The sequence below is a fragment of the Ammodytes marinus genome (assembly GCF_949987685.1).
Source record: "Ammodytes marinus genome assembly, chromosome: 20".
In the NCBI taxonomy this organism is placed as follows: Eukaryota; Metazoa; Chordata; class Actinopteri; order Uranoscopiformes; family Ammodytidae; genus Ammodytes; species Ammodytes marinus.
The window spans coordinates 25120600-25141153 of NC_137224.1; the positions used below are offsets into that span (position 1 = coordinate 25120600).

The following is a 20554-nucleotide window of genomic DNA, read 5'->3' on the forward strand; positions in this document are numbered from 1 at the left end:
TTTTCAGTATTAAAGGTCACATATTATGCTAAATGCACTTTTTAAATGTGTTCCAACATATCCATGGGTCCACGGTGTGCCTAGAGACTGCCAAAATATAAAAAAAAAATAACAATCTCTCCTTTTCTCACTCTCCCCGTTTCTGAAACCCCCACCCCTTCCCCCCAATATACTCCAGTCAGAATTCTGGCCGTCTATTACGTAATAGACGGCACAGCCACCTCCCCATATTTTCTTTATATGTCCATGCTTCCGATGCTTCCCCCCCACATTAGTAAAGTCCACCGTGCAGTTGTCTAAAAAAAAAAAAAAAAAGTCTGACAACCCCACCCCCCCATTTCTTATTGGTCCACGGCTCTGAGATCCGATGGATGGCTGCCATGTTGTTTTCCCCGCTAAGCGACAAGATCCCCATAGTGCAGCAAACCATGCAGAGTGTTGCATAAACCAACACAGAAGCATTCTGCTCATAATCCACTCATTTATCTTAATCACAGCAGTCTTAATAATGCTGCGTTTATAACGAGACAAAGCTTAGGGAACTACTTGTGTAGTAATTCCATCGGTGAAACTAAAAGGAATCTCCTCAATGGTTGTTTGCCTGTTATTTACCTAGTGTAGCATGTAGCTTCGGGAGTAGCACCCAACGTTTGCACCTATTACACTAACTTAGCTTTCACATTGCAGTTTAATAATGCCTCGTTTTTAACACCACAAAGGGTGGGAAGTTATTCCTGTATAAATCAAACTGTGAGGCTACTGTTTTCACTGATTTCGAGTGTTATTTTTAGCCGTTAGCGCACATGTAGCTTCGGATTTAGCATCCAACGTTTGCACCTATTGCACTAACTTAGCTTTCCCATTGGAGTTTAATAATGCCTCGTTTTTAACACCACAAAGGGTGGGAAGTTATTCCTGTATAAATCAAACTGTGAGGCTACTGTTTTCACTGATTTTGAGGGTTATTGTTAGCCATTAGCGCACATGTAGCTTCGGATTTAGCATCCAACGTTTGCGCCTATTACACTAACTTAGCTTTCACATTGCAGTTTAATAATGCCTCGTTTTTAACACCACAAAGGGTGGGAAGTTATTCCTGTATAAATCAAACTGTGAGGCTACTGTTTTCACTGATTTTGAGGGGTATTTTTAGCCGTTAGCGCGCATGTAGCTTCGGATTTAGCATCCAACGTTTGCGCCTATTGCACTAACTTAGCTTTCCCATTGGAGTTTAATAATGACTCGTTTTTAACACCACAAAGGGTGGGAAGTTATTCCTGTATAAATCAAACTGTGAGGCTACTGTTTTCATTGGTTTTAATCATGTCAAACTGTTATGTCAAAGTATGGCTTCGCTTCGGCCGGGTGTTTACCCGGCCGAAGTCACGCAGTGTCTCTCTAGTATCGCGAGAGCACGGCAGAGACGGTGGGAGAGCCCATATAAAGAAAGCCCGGCAGAGACGGTGGGAGGGGCCAGCCAGATCGCACAAATATAGGTCATCCGGAGACCAGAGGAACATCAGGGTATAGAGGCTTGCTACAATAAATGATCTGAACGGGTTTTTCAGCAAACATTTAAAAAAATAAGTATTAGGGACTACTTAGACCATATAAAATTGACAGCAAAGTGCATAATATGTGAGCTTTAAAACCATAATTTTGATTTTCAATGAATAAAAAGACTAATTTTAAATGTACAGTACATATCCACCCTCTGTCATTTATCTTTCTGACATATTTCCAATGGTAGAATTTATCGCGATTAATCATGATTAACACCCCTGTGATTAATCTGATTTCAGAAGCTTCAGCTGTTGTTGTGACGTATCATGTCAAACATATTTACAATGATTAGTTTTAGAGGTATGGTCAATCTAGCTATATAGACGGTTGGCTACATCAACTGAAAGTCCTCCATATTCAGTAATTGTGTGTGTGTGTGTGTGTGTGTGTGTGTGTGTGTGTGTGTGTGTGTGTGTGTGTGTGTGTGTGTGTGTGTGTGTGTGTGTGTGTGTGTGTGTGTGTGTGTGTGTGTGTGTGTGTGTGTGTGTGTGTGTGTGTGTGTGTGTGTGTGTGTGTGTGTGTGTGTGTTTAGGTAGAACATCCTCAGCGCAGTAAGAAGGCTGTGTGGCACAAACTGCTGTCCAAACAGAGGAAGAGAGCAGTGGTTGCTTGCTTCAGAATGGCACCGCTCTATAACCTACCCAGGTAAGTTCTACACCCCCGCACATCAAACAGCAAATACACTTTGTCCATTTAGTGTATCTAAATGTATAAGACTTTATTTAAAGTATTATTACCTTTTATTCCTCACCACAAGGCACAGGGCAGTTAACTTGTTCCTGCAGGGCTATGAGAAGTCCTGGATTGAGGCAGAAGAACACTACTTTGAAGATAAACTCATAGAGGACCTCGCTGTAAGTCATTCTCAATATAAATGGTGAATGAGCAAAATGTCTTCAACTAAGAGGAAAAGCGGTCCCAGAGGCTATGTTTTTTTAGTAAGTAGAAGTTTCTGTTATTGTGAATGTTTATTTCAGAAACCAGGTGAACAGGAGTCATGTGAGGAAGAGGAGGGGGTGAAACACATTGATCCACTGCATCAACTCATTCAGCTATTCAGCAGAACAGCCCTAACAGAGAAATGGTAGGTTCTCGTAAATCTATATAGATGTACGTATAGTTCGACCAAATGTAAGGTATTCTCTGCTCAAAAGAAACTTAAATAGATTCAAGATTCAAAGTGTTTATTATCATGCACAAAAAGAACATGTTCTCAATCATGCAATGACATTCTTCCTTTGTTTCCACAGAATAAATGCCAAAAAATGTATAAGTATAAAAATATGCAATATACAAGTATAATAGGAAAAAAAAGCAGCAACAATTTAAAATATACAATTTACAAGGTAAATATTAGAGCAGCAACTACATGAAATAATTAAATTAAATTAAAACAAAACGGAACAGTGCAAATCCGAGAAAGTGTGCAGTTGTTCTGTAGCAAAATGTACAAATTTAAACAGTGATGGTAGTCCTGAGGTAGAATACTTATAATAATAATAACAACAACAGCAAAAACAGGCTCCTGTCTGATGGCAGTGGGGAAGAAAGAATTCTTTAATCTGGTGGTTTTGGACTTCACACTTCTATACCTCCGTCCTGAGGGTAGAAGTGTGAAAAGTCCGTGCTAGGGGTGGGTGGGATCCTTAAGTAAGAATATTTCAACATTTTTAATTTTACCTTTAACTGTGCGTGCATTTTTTATATATAAATGGGAAAAGGTTTTATATCCAGGTTAGCTTTGCCCAAACACTGGTAGTATAGGGGAGCAAGTCAAAACATTTACTTTAACCCATTGATGCCTGATGCTACACGACAGACAGGAGATACTATGATGCGTCGCGCAGCATCAGGCATCAATGGGTTAAAACCAGTGTTGGGAATAACGCCGTTTAAAATAACAGCGTTAGGTAACTCCGTTATTTTTTCAGTAACGGGGTAATCTAACTAATTACTTTGTCCGTTGTTACAACGCCGTTATCGTTACTGAACGTTAAATCCGGTGTGTTACTATGAATTGGTTGAATAAACTGTGTAATCCGAACGCACTCCTGGCTCCATACACAAACTGCTAGTGAGGAGATTGGGTGGGTTTCGTTTTTATAGGTTACAGTGTTTGTTATTTTTTATAGTTTTTTAAGATGTGTTTTATCCAGTGTGGATGACGTCAGTCAGCCCAAGCGTCTGTTTTTGTGAAGTTTCCTTTTCTTTCTCTCTCTGTTGTGTGAGCGTGCAAGTTGCCGCAGTAACATATAATTCCACGGTTGAAACGTGCTTTCCCTGAGTTTGTTTGCATCGCCCTTGTGAGTAAGTGGAGTTTTCCCGATCGCTGTAATAAGCTATAATTTATGCACGTTATTAAACCTTGGTTGGACCTGCACCACCTCACGAAGTCCTCGACCAGGCTCCTGTACTCCCCCTCCATTCCATCCTTGATACAGCCAACAATTGCAGTGTCGTCTGAGTACTTCTGCACGTGGCAGAGCCCAGAGTTATGCTGGAAGCCAGATGTGTACAAGGTGAAGAGGACGGGAGAGAGCACTGTCCCTTGTGGTGCTCCTGTGCTGCTGACCACTGTGTCTGATATGCAGCCCTTCAGTCTGACGTACTGTGGTCTCTCCGTGAGGTAGTCCGTAATCCATGTAACCAGGAGTGGGTCCACTCTCATCTCTGTCAGCTTGTCTCTCAGCAGGAGCGGCTGGATGGTGTTGAAGGCACTGGAGAAGTCAAAAAACGCGATCCTCACAGCACCGCTCTCCTTGTCCAGATGAGAGTGGGCCCTATGGAGCAGATAGAGGATGGCATCCTCCACGCCCACCTTCTCCTGGTATCCAAACTGCAGTGGATCTTGTGCGTGGTGGACCTGGGGTCTGAGGACATGGAGCAACAGCCGTTCAAATGTCTTCATAATGTGTGATGTCAGTGCTACTGGTCTGAAGTCACCCGGCTCCCTGGGGTGTTTTTTCTTAGGGACCGGGATGAGACATGAAGTCTTCCAGAGCACTGGGACCCTCCCCAGCTGCAGGCTCAGGTTGAAGTAATGCTGGAGTGGCTCCCCCAGTTCAGCAGAGCAGGCTTTAAGCATTCTTGGACACACTCTGTCTGGGCCTGCTGCTTTCCTTGGACGAAGCCTCCTCAGCTCTCTGCTCACCTGATCCTTGGTGATGGTGGTGGGGAGGGGGGTTGGACTGTCCATGGGGGTGGAGGGTGGGGGTGGTCTGCAGTCTGAGGTGGTGGAATTGGGGGAGGTGATGGACATGGTGTAGGTGTGAAGTGGGCCATCGCTGGTTGTGGGAGCTGCAGTATCAAACCTGTTAAAAAACAGGTTTAGCTGGTTTGCTCTTCCTGCATCCCCCTCTCCTGTGGTGCGGCCCTTCTTCTTGCAGCCTGTGATGGTTTTCATGCCATCCCAGACCTCCCTCAGGTTGTTTTGCTGCAGCTTCTCTTCTACCTTCCTTCTGTAGTCCTCCTTCGCCTCTCTCAGGTGGACCTTGAGTTCCCTCTGTACGCGCTTCAGCTCGTCTCTGTCACCATCCTTGAATGCCCTCTTCTTCCTGTTCAGGATGTCCTTGGCATTACTGGTGATCCAGGGCTTGTTGTTGGGGAAGCAGCGTACAGTTTTGATAGGGAACACAACGTCCATACAGAAGTTCAGGTAGTCAGTAGTGCAGTGTGTGACCCCCTCTATGTCCTCACCATGTGCTTCCTGCAGGACACTCCAGTCAGTACATTCAAAGCAGTCCCTCAGAGCCTCTGCTGCCTCAGGAGACCATTTCCTGAAGGAGCGTTTGGTCGTAGACTGTCTCTGGATCTGTGGTTTGTACTGTACTATAAGTGCAACATCTGCTTGCAGATCAGCAAGCTCAAGCATATCCATCTTGTGCCTATCTTGTAAAAACATTGAAAACTGTGTCGCTTTCTGGCTATTCAGCTGCTGTAAGAACGGTGCAATTTCCTTTCGTAGGTCATTTGCATCTGCCTCAACTTCTCTAAAAAATTCCCTAAGCTGGCGATGCTGCAGCGATGATGATGCCCTGAGGAAGTTGATGAGTTTCATCATTGTTGCCATGACTTCAGAAAACTCTTCCTTCAGAGTGGCACACAGAACAGTCTGATGGATGATACAGTGGTAGGCTACGAGATCAGGGTTGTCTTATTTCATCCATCTCACAGCCCCCTTCTCTTTTCCTACCATGGCTGGGGCACCATCTGTAGTGAGTGAGACAACCTTTTTTAGATCGATCCTCCTCTTTGACAGCATCTCCTTAATAGCCTCATAAATATCTTCTCCTCTTGTGTGTGTCTCAAGTGGTGTTGGACCCAACAGGTCCTCACAGATCTCTTTCTTGTCTTCACGGAAAAGATCGCACATAAACTAAAAGCTCCCTTATGGATGAATCTGTTACATCTGAAGACTCATCAATGGCTAAGGATATGCACGGGGCACTCTGAAAAGCCGCATCAAGCTGTGACAGTGCGTCATCTGATAACATTTCGGATTTTCTGGTTGTTGTTGCAGCTGACATTGGGATTTGCTTTATTTTCTCACATAATTCATCCCTTTGTTTACCTTCAAGTAACGTCTCGGCAGCAGTGTTGAAGCACTCCTTCACAACAGTCGCGTCACCTAAAGTTTTTTTTATGTTGCCCCAAAATCCATGCGATCTTAAGCATTCATTAGCACGTTGCTGGCCTGTAAATGAGTGTGTGAAGTAATTTGCAAGTTGGCCCACATGATTGTGTTACCTGCTTGATTTAAGCAATGCAGCTCAGGATTCACAAACTTTTGCACATACAAAAGTTGGCAAATCATTTGTTTTGTCTGTTTTAACAATTAATTTCCGGAAAATAATTTTTTTGAATTGATAAACAAACATTTGTTATTTCATATAAAAAATACTGGTATTGATAAAAATGGTTAATGGTTAAACTAAATAAAATTCCAAAATGCTCAAGGGGTTCACATACTTTCGAGCAGCACTGTATGGCCCAACATGATCAAGCGGCGAGCAACTTGCGTTCACGCGGCCAACCGCCGCAGGGGGCGAGTGCAGTGTGTTCGCAGCTTAAGAGCCATAGGACAAACATATGTCTAGGATTTGGTATGTATAAGATTATCGTTCCGGATTTATGAGCATTTACTTAACAGTTAGCTAATATTCATAAATTCAAAGCGCTACCATATCAACACCGATAGTCATAGAAAAATTCTTTTAAAACACTTTTTGTTGTGAGCATCTGAAGATGTTATGTTTAAAGTTTGGTGTCAATCGGGCAAAATGAAAAGTAAATGAAAAGTAATTTCTGCAATTGTTGCGATTTCCCCCCCAAAATACCTGGCGTAAATAGGCATGGCCTATATCAAAATATTCAGCTGACTTCAAAGAATCTGTGAATATATTTTTTGGAGTTATAGACCCAACACGTTTTCTTTACTGTAGTGCCACTAATAACAAACTAGAACTGCAAGCAGTTATGACCGGGGGCCAAGCCTCCGACGCAACTCGGGACCCGAACGTCGTCGACCGCTGCGCCGGCCGCTCACTTTACAGAATCCGGGGAAGTAAAGTGTTTCAATGTGGGATGTTCTGTTTGGGAGTTGTAGACCAAAAAGCAAAACATTTGCATATAAATAGGCTAAAGTGGATGAGGAGATATAAACTTTGTGTTTTTGGCGCCCCCTTATGGGGAAATGTTCTGATTTTTTTTAAGAACGCTACTAAGGATAGCACCGACAGATGTCTAAAATTTGGACTTGATCCGATTTATATTTTTGGATTTGTGAATTTCTACGTAAAACGTAGCTAATCAACAAATATTCAAAACGCTACCGTTTCGTCATCGGAGGTTCTATCAAAATTCTTTTAGATGATTTTTTTCCGTGTGGGTCTGAATATGTTCTCTGCAAAGTTTGGTTTCAATTGGGCAAAAAATGTGGGAGGAGAAGCGAAAAGTCAGTTGTGCAGTTTTTGCGATTTTGTGAAAAATCTATATATACGCAAATGGGCGTGGCCTATGCCAAAAGATGCATCTGACTTCAGTGAATCTGTGGATATATTTGACTGTGGGATGTTCGGTGTGGGAGTTATATAGTTATTGCTGTTTACAAGATATACACTTTTTGTGCTTTTGGCGCCCCCTTATGGATGGATTTCGCAAAACTGGCCATTGTAGAAAGATGCAGCTCAATTTACAGAACAAGTTGATGTCAACTTTATTAATGTGCGATGTTTGGTTGGGGAGTTATGAGTAAAAACAGATTCTCATCCTCTCCACTGTAAAGAGACTCTTTTTTTACTTTTTTGAATTTGCCGCCAAAAACTGCCAAACTAATTTTCCTAATAAGTCCAGCCCACATTAATATTTCTTGGCCATATTTTATATATAGAACCAGGTTTGCCCCATGCTGGTCTCCCTAGAGTTTTAAGAAAATTCCCTTGGCCAATTAGGAGATATACAATTTCCTCGTTTATGGCGCCCCCTTATGGCGAAATTTTCCAAACAATTTTTTGAACGCAACTAATGCTGGGCTTACACTAGAGGACTTTTAAAAGACTTTGGAAAGACTGAAGACTGAAACCCTCTTACATCTAAAGACAATCAACTCACACCTGAAGACAACTAGTCATTAGTTTTCAGTCACAGAGTGAGATTTTGAAAAGACAGGGGTCTCATATTGCAAGACTACAACTAGATTCCTTTTGAGATTAATAGTATTTCCGCAAACGCGATTGATTATCTAATTAAAAACAAGTTAATTCAATATTCCGAGCGGGGGACTTCCTTTAGTTATTTGACCAGCTTTATTTGCTGATCTCATCCCCCAATAACTTTAACTCCTAACCCTGTATTTGACGGTAGAGTGTTCAGGTTGCGCGGCTGTCAGCCTGGTTCTCCACCGAGGCTTCTATGAAAAAGTATCCGAAATAGATCGCGACTAATGCCGCTCCTCCTGTGTCGTGCTTGGTGCATGCAAGAGTGTGACAGTGTTTACGTCATTTTGCTTGAGCCAACCCCCTAAGACTAGCGATAACATCAAACATGTTTGATAGTGTCGGAACGTGAAATCGGGTCGGATGACCACTTTACACCAAACGACTGAGATTACGTGCGCGTGCCACAACTCCAGCACGACTCCCATGATTTCAGTCCGACATTGGAAGATTGTCTGCGACTGTCAAATCGCGTGAAAAGTCGTGTAGTGTAAGCCCAGCATTAGGGTAGCACCAACATATGGAATTGATCCGATTTATTATTTTGGATATATGATTTTTTACGTAAAACGTAGCTAATCAACATATATTCAAAACGCTACCGTTTCGTCATCGATGGTCGGATCAAAATTCTTTCAGATGATTTTTTTTCGTGTGCGTCTGAAGATGTTCTGTGCAAAGTTTGGTGTCAATTGGGCAACAAATGTGGGAGGAGAAGCGAAAAGTCAGTTTTGCATTTTTTGCGATTTTGCGAAAAATCTTTTTATACGCAAATGGGCGTGGCCTATGCCAAAAGATGCAGCTGACTCCAGTTAATCTGTGGATATAATGATATAGTTTTTGACTGTGGGATGTTCGGTGTGGGAGTTATAGCCCCAAAGGCGTTCGCGTTTGTTGTAGCGCCACCTAGTGGCCGGCATGTCTGATTTTTTTTGTATGCTGAGAGGCCGGGGGTCTAAACTAGTCATGAAAGTGGCATGTCCGAACCCTTTACGGTTTGGGCTGCAGCAGCACCAGTTTTACACAGAGAAAAATAAAAAGAAGAAATAATCCTCACAAAAACAATAGGGTTCCCTGCCCAGCAGGGCTTGGGAACCGCGTTGCTCTGCAAAACGCGGTCCCCCTAAAAAACGTGTTCTTGAGCCGGATATGTGGGGAAAAAAAACATGAAAAAGGTTTCAAGTTCGGACCTGTGATTTGCAAGGCCATAGTTTTATTCAAGTAAAATTGACAAGGCAAGATGATGTGTACAGCATCAAAAGTTGAGAAGAAGAGAGCGGGTTACAGTTTGCTCTTCCGACCTATAAGATAGACATGTCTATGATTGGTTGTAATCCGTCTTGTGTTCCTCCTCTTCGTCCAATCAAATTGATCTTCTTTCTTGCTGTAAATGCGGAAGGCCTATGCTTCTGTAAATGTAGCTATAAGTCGTCTGACCTTCTCCTCAATACTACATGCGTCATTGGATGTAATCTGTCCCTATGTGCTTTATGGGTTAGTCAGATGATTCAGTTTTATCAAGTATTCAAGTATTGTGTTAGCAGCTACAAACCCTCTCCCTTTTGCTGAGAAATGACTCCTCTCTTCAAGGGTATTTTTCTCCCACAGATGTGTTATGTGGGCCTTTCTATCTCTTCCTGTTCTGTAACTGTAAAAGGAACATTTAGTTAAATGGTTTAATTTGAGTTAATATCATACAATTATCAGTTAATATATATATTGATTGTTAGTTAATTATATTAAAGTAATGGTAAATATTATGTGATTAGTATTACATCAATAATATTGGAAATTTATTTTTCTAACAAATCCCTCTTTTCATACATCTTAATGTATGAACAAAATTAGGAAAATAGGGCCCTGGTCGGTAACTCAGATCAATATAAGTCTAGTCAACCTGACAATGATAGAGTGAATGAGTGAAATAGGAAGAGGCTGATCTCCCTAAGGGGTCAAATCCTCTGCAGAGTCGTCATCATCCGAGTCCAGCACCACACTTAAAGAGGACCTATTATACTACTTTTCTGGTCTTAATTTCTTGTTTTACACTGCTATAGAGCAACCTGACACGAATCACATCACAAAAAACTATGTAGATTTTCGGGAAGCTCTTTCTCTTATTTTGGCGATCCAGCACGTCCTGTCAACACTTGAGTGTGTGTGCTTCGGCAATCTCCGCTCCCTCCGCCTGTGCTTCGGCCATCTCCGCTCCCCTCCCTCCTGCAAACCCCACTCCGTTGCGATTGGTTACCTTCCTTCCGGAACACTTTCAGTGGCGGGAAGCACGAGCATGGACCTATAAGGGCGCGAGGCAGACGCGAACAGGGAAGTGACAGCATTACCATACATGGAAACATCCGCGTGGTGACGTCCCAGGGTTACATGCGACATCACAGGGTTACAAAGGGTTAGACCGCTCTGAACACGTGACTTCTCGACTGGCTAGAATAGTGTCTAGTGCTCTGCACAGACACCCCAGACAGTCAGCAGGGAATACGTCGAAATGCATGTAAGTCATTATTTGATAATTTAGTATGGTTAAGCATGACTATGAATCATCATAACAACGTTTATAGGTCATAAAAGTCAAAAAGCATCATAGGTCCTCTTTAACAAAGGCATTTGATAAGGGGGAGGGGCCTTCTCCTGAGTGAGCGCCGTGGTAATTAACCGATTAACCAGGGTCCAAAGACAGGGGATGAGACAACAGCCACAGCAAACTAAGATGGCAAGGAAACAATGGACATGAACAGGGAGACTACAATGACCTTGTATTTACCAAATTGAGCATCAAACCAGCCTCCAAAGGGATCATCAATACCTGAGTTTTCTGCCAGTTCATGGGACAGAGATGTAAGTCCAGCCAATGCTCTAGTGATACTTTGTTTGTTTCGAGGGGGACATACGCACAACAGAACTCGCCAAACATCTGACACACTCCACCTTTTTCTGCTAATAGCATATCAAGGGCCATTCGGTTCTGCCAAGCCATCAGGGATGTGGGACCAAGTTGTTCAGCAATGCCTCTGACTGCATCTCTGGTGTAATAAATGTAGTCTACTTTCTTGTTTACCATTATCCAAAAGAATAGTGATTCAAAGCCGGCAGCAATCTGGTTTTGTGCCTTAAACTCATTAGGGACTCCACGGGGCACACCAATAGCATCAATATAAACATGGGAGTCAAACTACCAGGGGGTGCACTTCTCTTAGTTCTCAACTTTTGGGGACCTGTGGGCAGTCTTTTAAGAAGTCTATCAGCATCCACTGGTATCAAACGGAACAGCATGAGCAACTCAGCAATAGCACAGGTGCCTGTCCATCTAAATGGGAGCAAAGCACGTAGCTTGTGATCACCACACAACCACCACAGGTCTGCCCTGGGCTGGGTTTGTTTCATGAAGTCAGGGTCATGGGAAACATCAACAGTGTAGGAGCAATATTCATTAGGTCAATTCTTAATATCAGGCCCTTGGCCTGTTCTAGTGAAGCATGAGTAATCACCAGCATACACAACAATGGAAGGAGGAATATCAGTGCGTGACACATAGGGAAACATGTGACTCAGGGGTTTGCATTTATCAGAGTCGTGGACAGCCCTGAGGCCAGTTGCATAAAATTAAGATAAGGGATTAACCTAGGACAGTGGTTTTCAAACTGGGGCGCGTGGGGGCAGGAGAGGGGGGGGGGGGGGGGGGCGCGGATGAATATGTTTTTTTTTTTTTTTAGTTTGTTTTTGATATTAACATCATATTAAGCAAATGTAAGTTATCATACAAAAAAAGGAATACAATGTTTTGGTCTAGATTGTTAATAGCCTAATAATTGAATCAGATCATCTGGGAGATATTCCGAGGTTAACTGATCACGTGATGTCACGTTCACGTCCTAGCACATTGTGTGTATTGAGTTTATTTAAAAACATTTGGAAATGGGTCTGCCTTCAGTTTCCCATGCACTGTGTATAGTCTATAGCCTATTTCAGCCTCGTCTGTGGAAATAAAGATAGCTGGACAAGAGTTCTGCTTCGTTCCTCTCACTGCATTTAAATGCATTCACTATATTACAGAGAAATATGTCTTGTTAAAGAAAAAGAGCACCAAGCCCAACCCAGAGGACCCTGCATAATATTTTATTTTAAATTAATATTTTTATGGAAAATTCATGTGTCTTTCTTCAATAGCTTCTAATTCATCCGACCCAGTCTCCAAATTATTTGTTCACACAAAATTCCTCATATTTAGCCTCTTAAATTTCCTCTCAAAGTGCACCAGATTCATGCATTTCACTTTAAAAAGGTAAAAAGAAATCTCCCGGGGGGGCATACCCTCGGATCCCTCTAGTAGGGTCTGGTTCTCCGCTGGCTACTATTTTCACACAGCAGGACATTGGAGGCACTAGCGGAAAAAAAACTGGGTGTGTGAAGGACATTTAACAATAGTCAATCATTTGGGCAAGTCTGTCTGCCTATCTTTCTCACTCCGCTGCACACTCAGCTCAGCTGAAATTTGTTCACTGAGGGGGGGCTCACTCTCTCACACTTTGAAAACCCCTGACCTAGGATATTTTGGTTATCCTGGCTTGCGTTAGCCATGATCCGGTTGCATAAAAGCGGAGGGACATAAGTTACCTCGGAGACATAAGTTACCATGGAGATAAACTTATTCTGTTGCCTGACTGGCTCAGTCAGCTGTCACTCCGATCTGAAATCAAGGTGTTTAACAGTTGTTCCATGATTCCGTCTGTGTACTGCTTTATTTTCATTAGCCTGTTTTAAAGTACACATAAAGGGCTACATTGTCATTTAGTTAAATAGTTATTATTTTATATTTATTTAACCTGAACCATTTATAATTAGCTTAATTATAATCAGATTTAGATAAAATTAATGATATAAATTATAATAATTTATGTGACAGTCTGTTCATATTGCAGGCTATATTAAATAAAAAAAAAGGCCTGACATATTTCACTTTGTGTAATGAATCTATGAAAGTTTCCCTTTCTCAATGGACTTTCCATGATATTCTATTAGTTTAGATGCATCTATAGACTGCTCACTGTCAACTATTGTATCATTAAACAATGCAGGGGCATAAAGATCAATTGCCAGGGAATACAGCTGCTCTATGAAATGAACAGCCCCCTCATTTACGGTTTATCCAGCAAGGCATTGTGGGAGAATGGGCCGTCTTTTCCATTTTTACATCAGTAAATCTGTGTTCAATCTCTGGGTCTACTTCTGAAAGCTGTGGGCTGGCACTTAACAGAATAACTTACACCTGGCTTGACAAAGCAGCCCCTTTACATCCTGGATTGGCGTTTATGCAACTGACTAATCCAAATTGCCCAGGCTAGTCTTTGTCAAGGCTGACTTTATCAATCGTCCTGGATATCTGAATTTCACTTTTATGCAACAGGCCCAAGGATGGTATGCTGTGTTTTTCGTGAAAATTCTTGCAGTGGAGTAGGAGATATATAGCCTGGTGCTACCAGACCATCGTACTTAATTTCATTTGTACAGAAGGTCTGGAACTGCTGTAATTGGTGGTGAGTGTCTGTTGAAGTTTAAAACTATTGGATCTGCTCAGTGCCACTCTGGATTAGCCAACCAATCGCATAACGTTTGGTCGTGAGCCGGCTTCTGACGGTGCGTTCCAGTTGTACAGGGAACTCGGAAATTTCCCACTTCACTACATATTGTAGTCTATGGATCTACCGGTACCTGGCAACGGTTACTTGCTAGAGCCTAACGTTTAGTTATTTGGATGAGAAAGGTTGTAGGCGTCCATACTTTCCCGAGCAGATGCACTGGAACACAGACAGGTCGGAACTCGGAACTACCAAGTCGGAAATTTCCGAGTTCCGAGTATAAAGAAACGCAGCATTCAACTGAAACTGGAGCGCAACTTCGACGTCATCGTTCTCAGCCACTTCCTCTGTTCGCTGATTGGACACTCAGAAATTTGTTCGAGCAAAATCCCACTAATACGCCCCATCCCCAGACTGACTACTGAAGGGAAAATGAAATTTGGGCGGAAGTAGGTGGACGGGGAGAGCCAGGCTAGGAGATATATACTTTTTTTGTTTTTTGGTAACCCCTAGTGGAGTTATGTAACAAAACTGTAGGACAAACTTCAGCGCCATAAGACAGCCACATGTCTGAAGTTTGGTCTTTATATGATGATTAGTTTTGGAATCGTTTTGGAATTATAAAAATCCATTTGATAATACGCAAATATTCAAATCGCTACCGTTTTGTCATCGATGGTTGTAGCAAAATATGCAGATTACTTCAGTGGGTCTGTGGATATACGGTTTTTGACTGTGGTTTGTTCAGTTTGGGAGTTTAATCCTTATATATGCACCTTTTTTTCTTATTTTATTTAACCTGTATTTAACCAGGAAAAAACCTATTGAGATTAAAAATCTCTTTTTCAAAGGTGACCTGGCCAAGACAGGCAGCAGCACAATGCACCACAGTTACAGACAAACAATTACAGACAAACACACAGGGACAAAATTAAAATAGCACTAAAAAATGTAAAGCAAATCAATTCACACTGCAAAAATTATTTAAAACACTGACATCTTAGGGAGTCTAGCTCAATTTCCTTCATTTTCGACTTAAAGGCGTTCAACGAAAATAATTCAAGTCCTAAGTCTCTCTGCAGTGTATTCCACACAGTGGGGGCAGAGTATACAAAAGCCTTTTTACCCTGTTATGTCCGTACATTGGGGACAGAAAGCAACACCAAGTTGCTACCTTGATTGTAGCACCACATATGGACTTGCTTGTGTTCAAATTTCTGTCTGCTGAGTGCCTGGGTCTTTACAAGCCCTGTAAGTGACTTGTCCCTCGGACTAACGGTTGGGGCTGTGGAGCCAGTTGATTCTGTATCAGTCCAGGGGCCTGTTTCAGGTAGCTGGTTTTGAGGCAACCCAGAGTTTGTTCGCTCTGAGTTAGTGGAAACTCTGGGTTTTCAGTTTCAGGAAGCAGGTTCAGCGCAACCGAGAGTCAGTTACTGCGGCAACATACGCCATGGGTCTAACCTGCTCGGTAGGTGGTTAGACCTACCCTGAGTTTGTTTTCACTTTACGCTGCAGCTCCGACTGAAGAAAGAGTGTCACTGTCACACGCGTCCCTGTACAGTTTAAAGCAAAGTCACTCCATAGAAATCTCCATCGGGATGTTTTTATCATTTCCTGATGATTTTACGTTTGACTGATCATTTATCTGATCAGTAGCCTTGTTCTCAGCCCTCGGTCCGATCATATAGGCGGCCACCTTACACATCGTGACATGCTCTACATTCAGATTAATAAACCTATTTGTATTGTATGTTTTTTAACGTCTGTGCCACTGAACAGATTTATGTTTGTTTGATTCATGAACATTTACGTAACACGTTGCTAATATCAAATATTCAAAGCACTACCGTTTCATCATTGATGGTCGTAGCAAAATTATTTTAGATAACATTTTGTCTTGCACATCTGTAGTAGTTTTGGGTAAAGTTTGGTGTCAATTGTGCAAAAACTGTAGGATCCCAAATGAAGAGTCAGTTTTTGCAGCCGACCAGTGAATCTGTGGATATAAAGTTTTTGAATGTGGGATGTTCACATGTCTGCTTAGAGTTCGGGGGTCTGTACTAGCCCTGCTAGTTGGTTTGTCACGCAGACTTACGGTTTGTGCCTTCTCTGGCTTGGCCCCCTAAATAAATAAATAGAACAGTAATTAGTCATTACTAACCAGACAACAATATTGGATTGGATTGGGTCCATCCCTACCTATAAGGTCCAGTCGCCTAAATAAACTCCATTGAGTTTTGAGCGGCCAGTTACGAGAGAAATTTTCCGATACTTTTTTGAGAACGCCACTTAGTATAGCACCAATATATGTCTAAAATTTGGACATGATATGATTTATAGATTTGGATTTATGAATATTTACGTACAAGGTAGTAGAAGTTAGCAAATTTTTTTAAATATTCAAAGCGCTATCATTTCGTCATCGAAGGTCGTATCAATATTATTTAAAAACAAATTTTGGGAGCTGAAATCCCCAAAGTCCTTTTTGCAGTTTTTTGTTTGGGTTAAACTGACATTACCCTATAGCCTGGAAATCCAGACCTGCCGCTATGCGCTGGCAAATTAAATTTGCTGCGCCTGTTGGTCTGGGCACTCTCCATTGAATCTCATTCAAAAAGTCAAGAAATCCTGAGCTACGTTTCAATTGGTTCTATCTGATATGGGCGGGCCAGAGCCCTATGTATGGTGCTCTGGGGCGGACGTAACCGGATGACGACAGTGATGTGCATGCGGCATCGAAGCCGTGATAGTAAACATCAAAGATGGCTGCGGATTTGGAAGACAGCACTCAAATCTTACATTAGTAAGTAACAGGAATGTTCTGTTTTGCCGAACTAATTTAATAGTTAATCCCTCTGTTCGCTAAACGACCGGGGCTAATACGTCACCTTGTTCATTGCTCTGATTGGTTGTAGTGCTATGCAATTTCGTGCAGTGGCATTTGAAATGCACGCGTAGGAGCCGCCCCTTGAGTTGGGAATTACTATTGATCGTGGTCGGACCCTCTATCGTTCTAGAGGTCAGTGTCTGGATTTCCAGGCTAATTACCCTACTAATAACAAATTAAAATCCTGTATTAAATAACTGGCCCCAGACAAAATAATTTAGTTAATTTGAATAATTAACTTATGTTAAATAAAAGCTATTTAGTTCAGAACTTGAAAGTATCATCAGGAAATATAACTTAAACAAAGACCTACTGTGGACTGCCTGTAAAAATATGCTAAATAATCTTGGTCTGCTATGTAAAAAAAAAAGTTTCTCCCCCTCTTTTTTTTCCTTTTTACCTCCAATACGCTGACATCAAACACTTACATCTCTAAACAACATATAAAACAAGCCTAAAGGGGCTGGAAGTTATATCCAGCTTTACGTGAGAGACAGTCTGATCAACAGTACCAGTGGACATAACCAGAGGCATTTGAGTCGTAAATTCAGGCATTAGTGTGGTCAGTCCAACTGCTGATGTGTGTGTGTGTTTACTGTATTTCCCATTGTAGTAAACTGGATGAGGATCATCTCTACATGGCATATGCAGACATCATGGCTAAGGTACAAGCTACAGAATAATGTGGCTTAAAACAGGATGGCGATGATGATGATAATATTGACAATGTTAATTATTCCATTAATAACACATTGTTCATGAAAAAATAGCATGTGATACCAATTTTTATATCACTTTTGGTTCTCTCAGAGTTGCCATGATGAAGAAGATGAGGATGGAGAGGAAGTGAAGAGTTTTGAAGTAGGTGTTGAATGCCTGTCTTTATATGGTCACTGTGATACTCTTTACTATAAGCTGTTTTGCTGCTGCCTGTCATACACGTGTCATGTTTCACGTAAATAGGAGAAGGAGATGGAGAAGCAGAAGCTCTTGTATCAGCAGGCTCGGCTGCATGACCGTGGAGCTGCTGAGATGGTGCTTCAAACCATTAGTGCTAGCAAAGGTAGGTTTCACCGCCTCCAAGCTCCCACTGTAACACTTCCATATTTTATAACTACTTTACTATAACAATCAAGGGCGCACATTATGTTAATTCAAACTAGAAAACATGCAACTGCGTATCAACTGATGGCTTGTTGAGTGTCAACAGTGGACTATCGAACTAAAGTGTTACCAAAAAGTTTAGTGTAAGTAGAGTATTAACTTTGTTGACAGCAGGTAAGGAAAACCCTTCAGGTTTCGACCACCTTGATATGAAACTACTGAAACTAGTGGCCAATTTGATTGATCGGCCTATTTCCCATATAAATATTTAAGTTGGGTAAAATGTTTTTGTCCTTCAAAATTCAAAATAGCTAAAATTGTACCTGGTAAGCTGGTTGATAAAACAATAAGTCCAGACATTTGTGTCATAACAGTTTGATTATTGTTCAGTTATTTGGTCCAATATGAATTTAAATAGACTGGAAGTTGCACAAAACAAAGCAGCTTGCATTGCTCTTTGCTGCCCATATAGAACAAGTCTTATTTCAATTAATAATAGTTTGGCCTGATTAAGTATTAAAGGTAGGTTACATTTTTCATTAAAGGAGCTGTAAGCGGAATGGTTCTTTTAGCTAACTTCCTGTCCAACCCGATCTCACGCCGAGGCGTGAGATAGACACGCATGGACCGGCGTGTCTATTACACGCCTTGCCTGACCAGAGCGTGTGAGTTACACGCGCACCTCCCGTAGTCAAGATGGCCGCCGCGGTGTTCCGTCAATGTACACGCGCACCTCCTGTAGTCAAGATGGCCGCCGCGGTGTTCCGTCAATGTTCTATCTATATTCTAACCTCTCCCTGTCCCCTTGCCCTAACCCTAACCACCCACGCCAGGGTGTTTGTCTGCGGGGCTGCAGCTGGATAGTATTGAAATGCTGGGAGAACATGTCGGCCCCTGTTGGTGCTATTCCTCCGTTCATTTAGACGGGCGGGAGGTGCGCGTGTAACTCACACGCCCTGGTCAGGCAAGGCGTGTAATAGACACGCCGGTCCATGCGTGTCTATCTCACGCCTCGGCGTGATACCGGGTTGTCCTGTCAGTTACTGCAGTTAGCAGTCCCCTCGCTCGTCCCTTCGTCACCACATTAATGCATTGCGGTCTTCAAGCAGCAAGTTATCTAGCATCATCTCGGATCCATATAAGTGTGATAAAACCGGATAAAACATGATAAAAACCATCAAAACAGACATTGGGAAGGATTTTTACCTGCTCCACCATTGTAGGTGCATACACATTCACCCATCTGTTGCTCTAGCGTGCACCGGCAGTGAGACCATGGTGTGTATATAGTATATATGAGTGAGACGAGTGACGGTTTGTAGCGTTCTCTCTCCTGATTGGATAAAAAATCGGGATACTACAACAATTTAATTGGGCTATTACTGCAAATCAGAATGACTTGGAGACCTGTGATATGACGTCCGCACTCTGTTGAAGTGATTGCTGTAGGAATATGGAGTGATATAACAAATATATTAACACAAATAAACCGCTCACTTCACTTTTAATTTGTTTTATTAAAAATAATGTTTCAACAGAAACTCCAGAAATACTATAAAGTAAACTATAATTTTTCTCAGATAGACATCAGGGGCCGTATTCACAACATTATGTCTTAGCACAAAGAGCACTAAAAGTTCTTAGTAAGGAGTTATTTCTTAAAACCTATTCACAAAGCTAATAAGACCAACTTTTAATAAGGAATGGGAGGGACTCCTAAGCTAAGACTAGAGGGCGGTGTTGACCCTGTTGCTATGGATGATGTCATGTTCATACCTTCTATGCCTACAGTGATTGGCTGAGAGGGAATGAGAGCTAAGAGTGAATTTATGATAGAAACACTGTGGGAGATATCCATATCATGTTGCTGTATTAAAGTAAATAGTTTTTATATACAATTAATGACAAGTGACACTGATTTAACATGAAACCAATATACTGCAGGCTTTCCCACACATTCGTTCACAATTAGCCTACAATAGCGCCACATAGGTCTATTAATTTTAAATTTTACGATGATTTGAATCGGAAAAAATATCCTCATTGAACAGCTGCACGCCATGCACTCTCACTGTATTTCTCTCAACGGTGGACTATGCAGCAATAGTCAGACAGCGACGAACCGGGAAATTCACCATTTAGAAACAACAGCCAGCGAAATCGTAAAGTGCATGCGGAAGGAAAAAGGCGAGACGCGCAACTATACAGTAGCGGACCTGTGGAACGGAGGAGATGCTGCGAAGCGCCACATATAGGCCTACTCTAGTAGGAAATTAAACCCAAACGTGACACCAACAGTAACTTTCAGTGCATCGTAAACCCAAAGCAACTGCAGGAAAAGGAGCTTAATAAATAATTTTTTATATACATTTAAAAAATATAAATGTGTCTATACTTTCTAAATATAGCTTTACTAAGATCATTAACCCCTTACAGCTATTAAGGTACCTTTTGTAAAGCTCACTAGCATTACATCTCTCCAAAACACCATCAAATGATTGTCTGTAATTTACTCTTAGTGACTTTGGAGTCCTAGCTTTTCATAGATTTAGGAGCTAGTTTTAGCGCTAAAATGCTTTGTGAATTACACTTATCTTAAAAAGTTAGGAGTCCTAAAATTAGGAGTGAAACGCCCCTTATTTTTGAGAGTTACTCCTAAATCAGCACGTTAGGACCTACTCTTAGCCTTAAAATGT

The 20554-nt window shown here is 41.8% G+C and overlaps 1 protein-coding gene across 1 annotated transcript in view; it reads left to right on the forward strand.

Annotated features, from left to right (window-relative positions):
* Positions 1–20554, forward strand: part of ryr2a (ryanodine receptor 2a (cardiac)) — a gene marked incomplete at both ends in the record, with an annotated part of 671945 nt that overhangs the window by 458192 nt on the left and 193199 nt on the right. Inside the window, 6 exons of the mRNA XM_080049015.1 lie at positions 2096–2208; positions 2321–2417; positions 2541–2647; positions 17368–17419; positions 17565–17615; positions 17718–17817. Coding sequence (XP_079905141.1) covers positions 2096–2208; positions 2321–2417; positions 2541–2647; positions 17368–17419; positions 17565–17615; positions 17718–17817 — 520 coding nt within the window. The remainder of the gene's footprint in view (positions 1–2095; positions 2209–2320; positions 2418–2540; positions 2648–17367; positions 17420–17564; positions 17616–17717; positions 17818–20554) is intronic.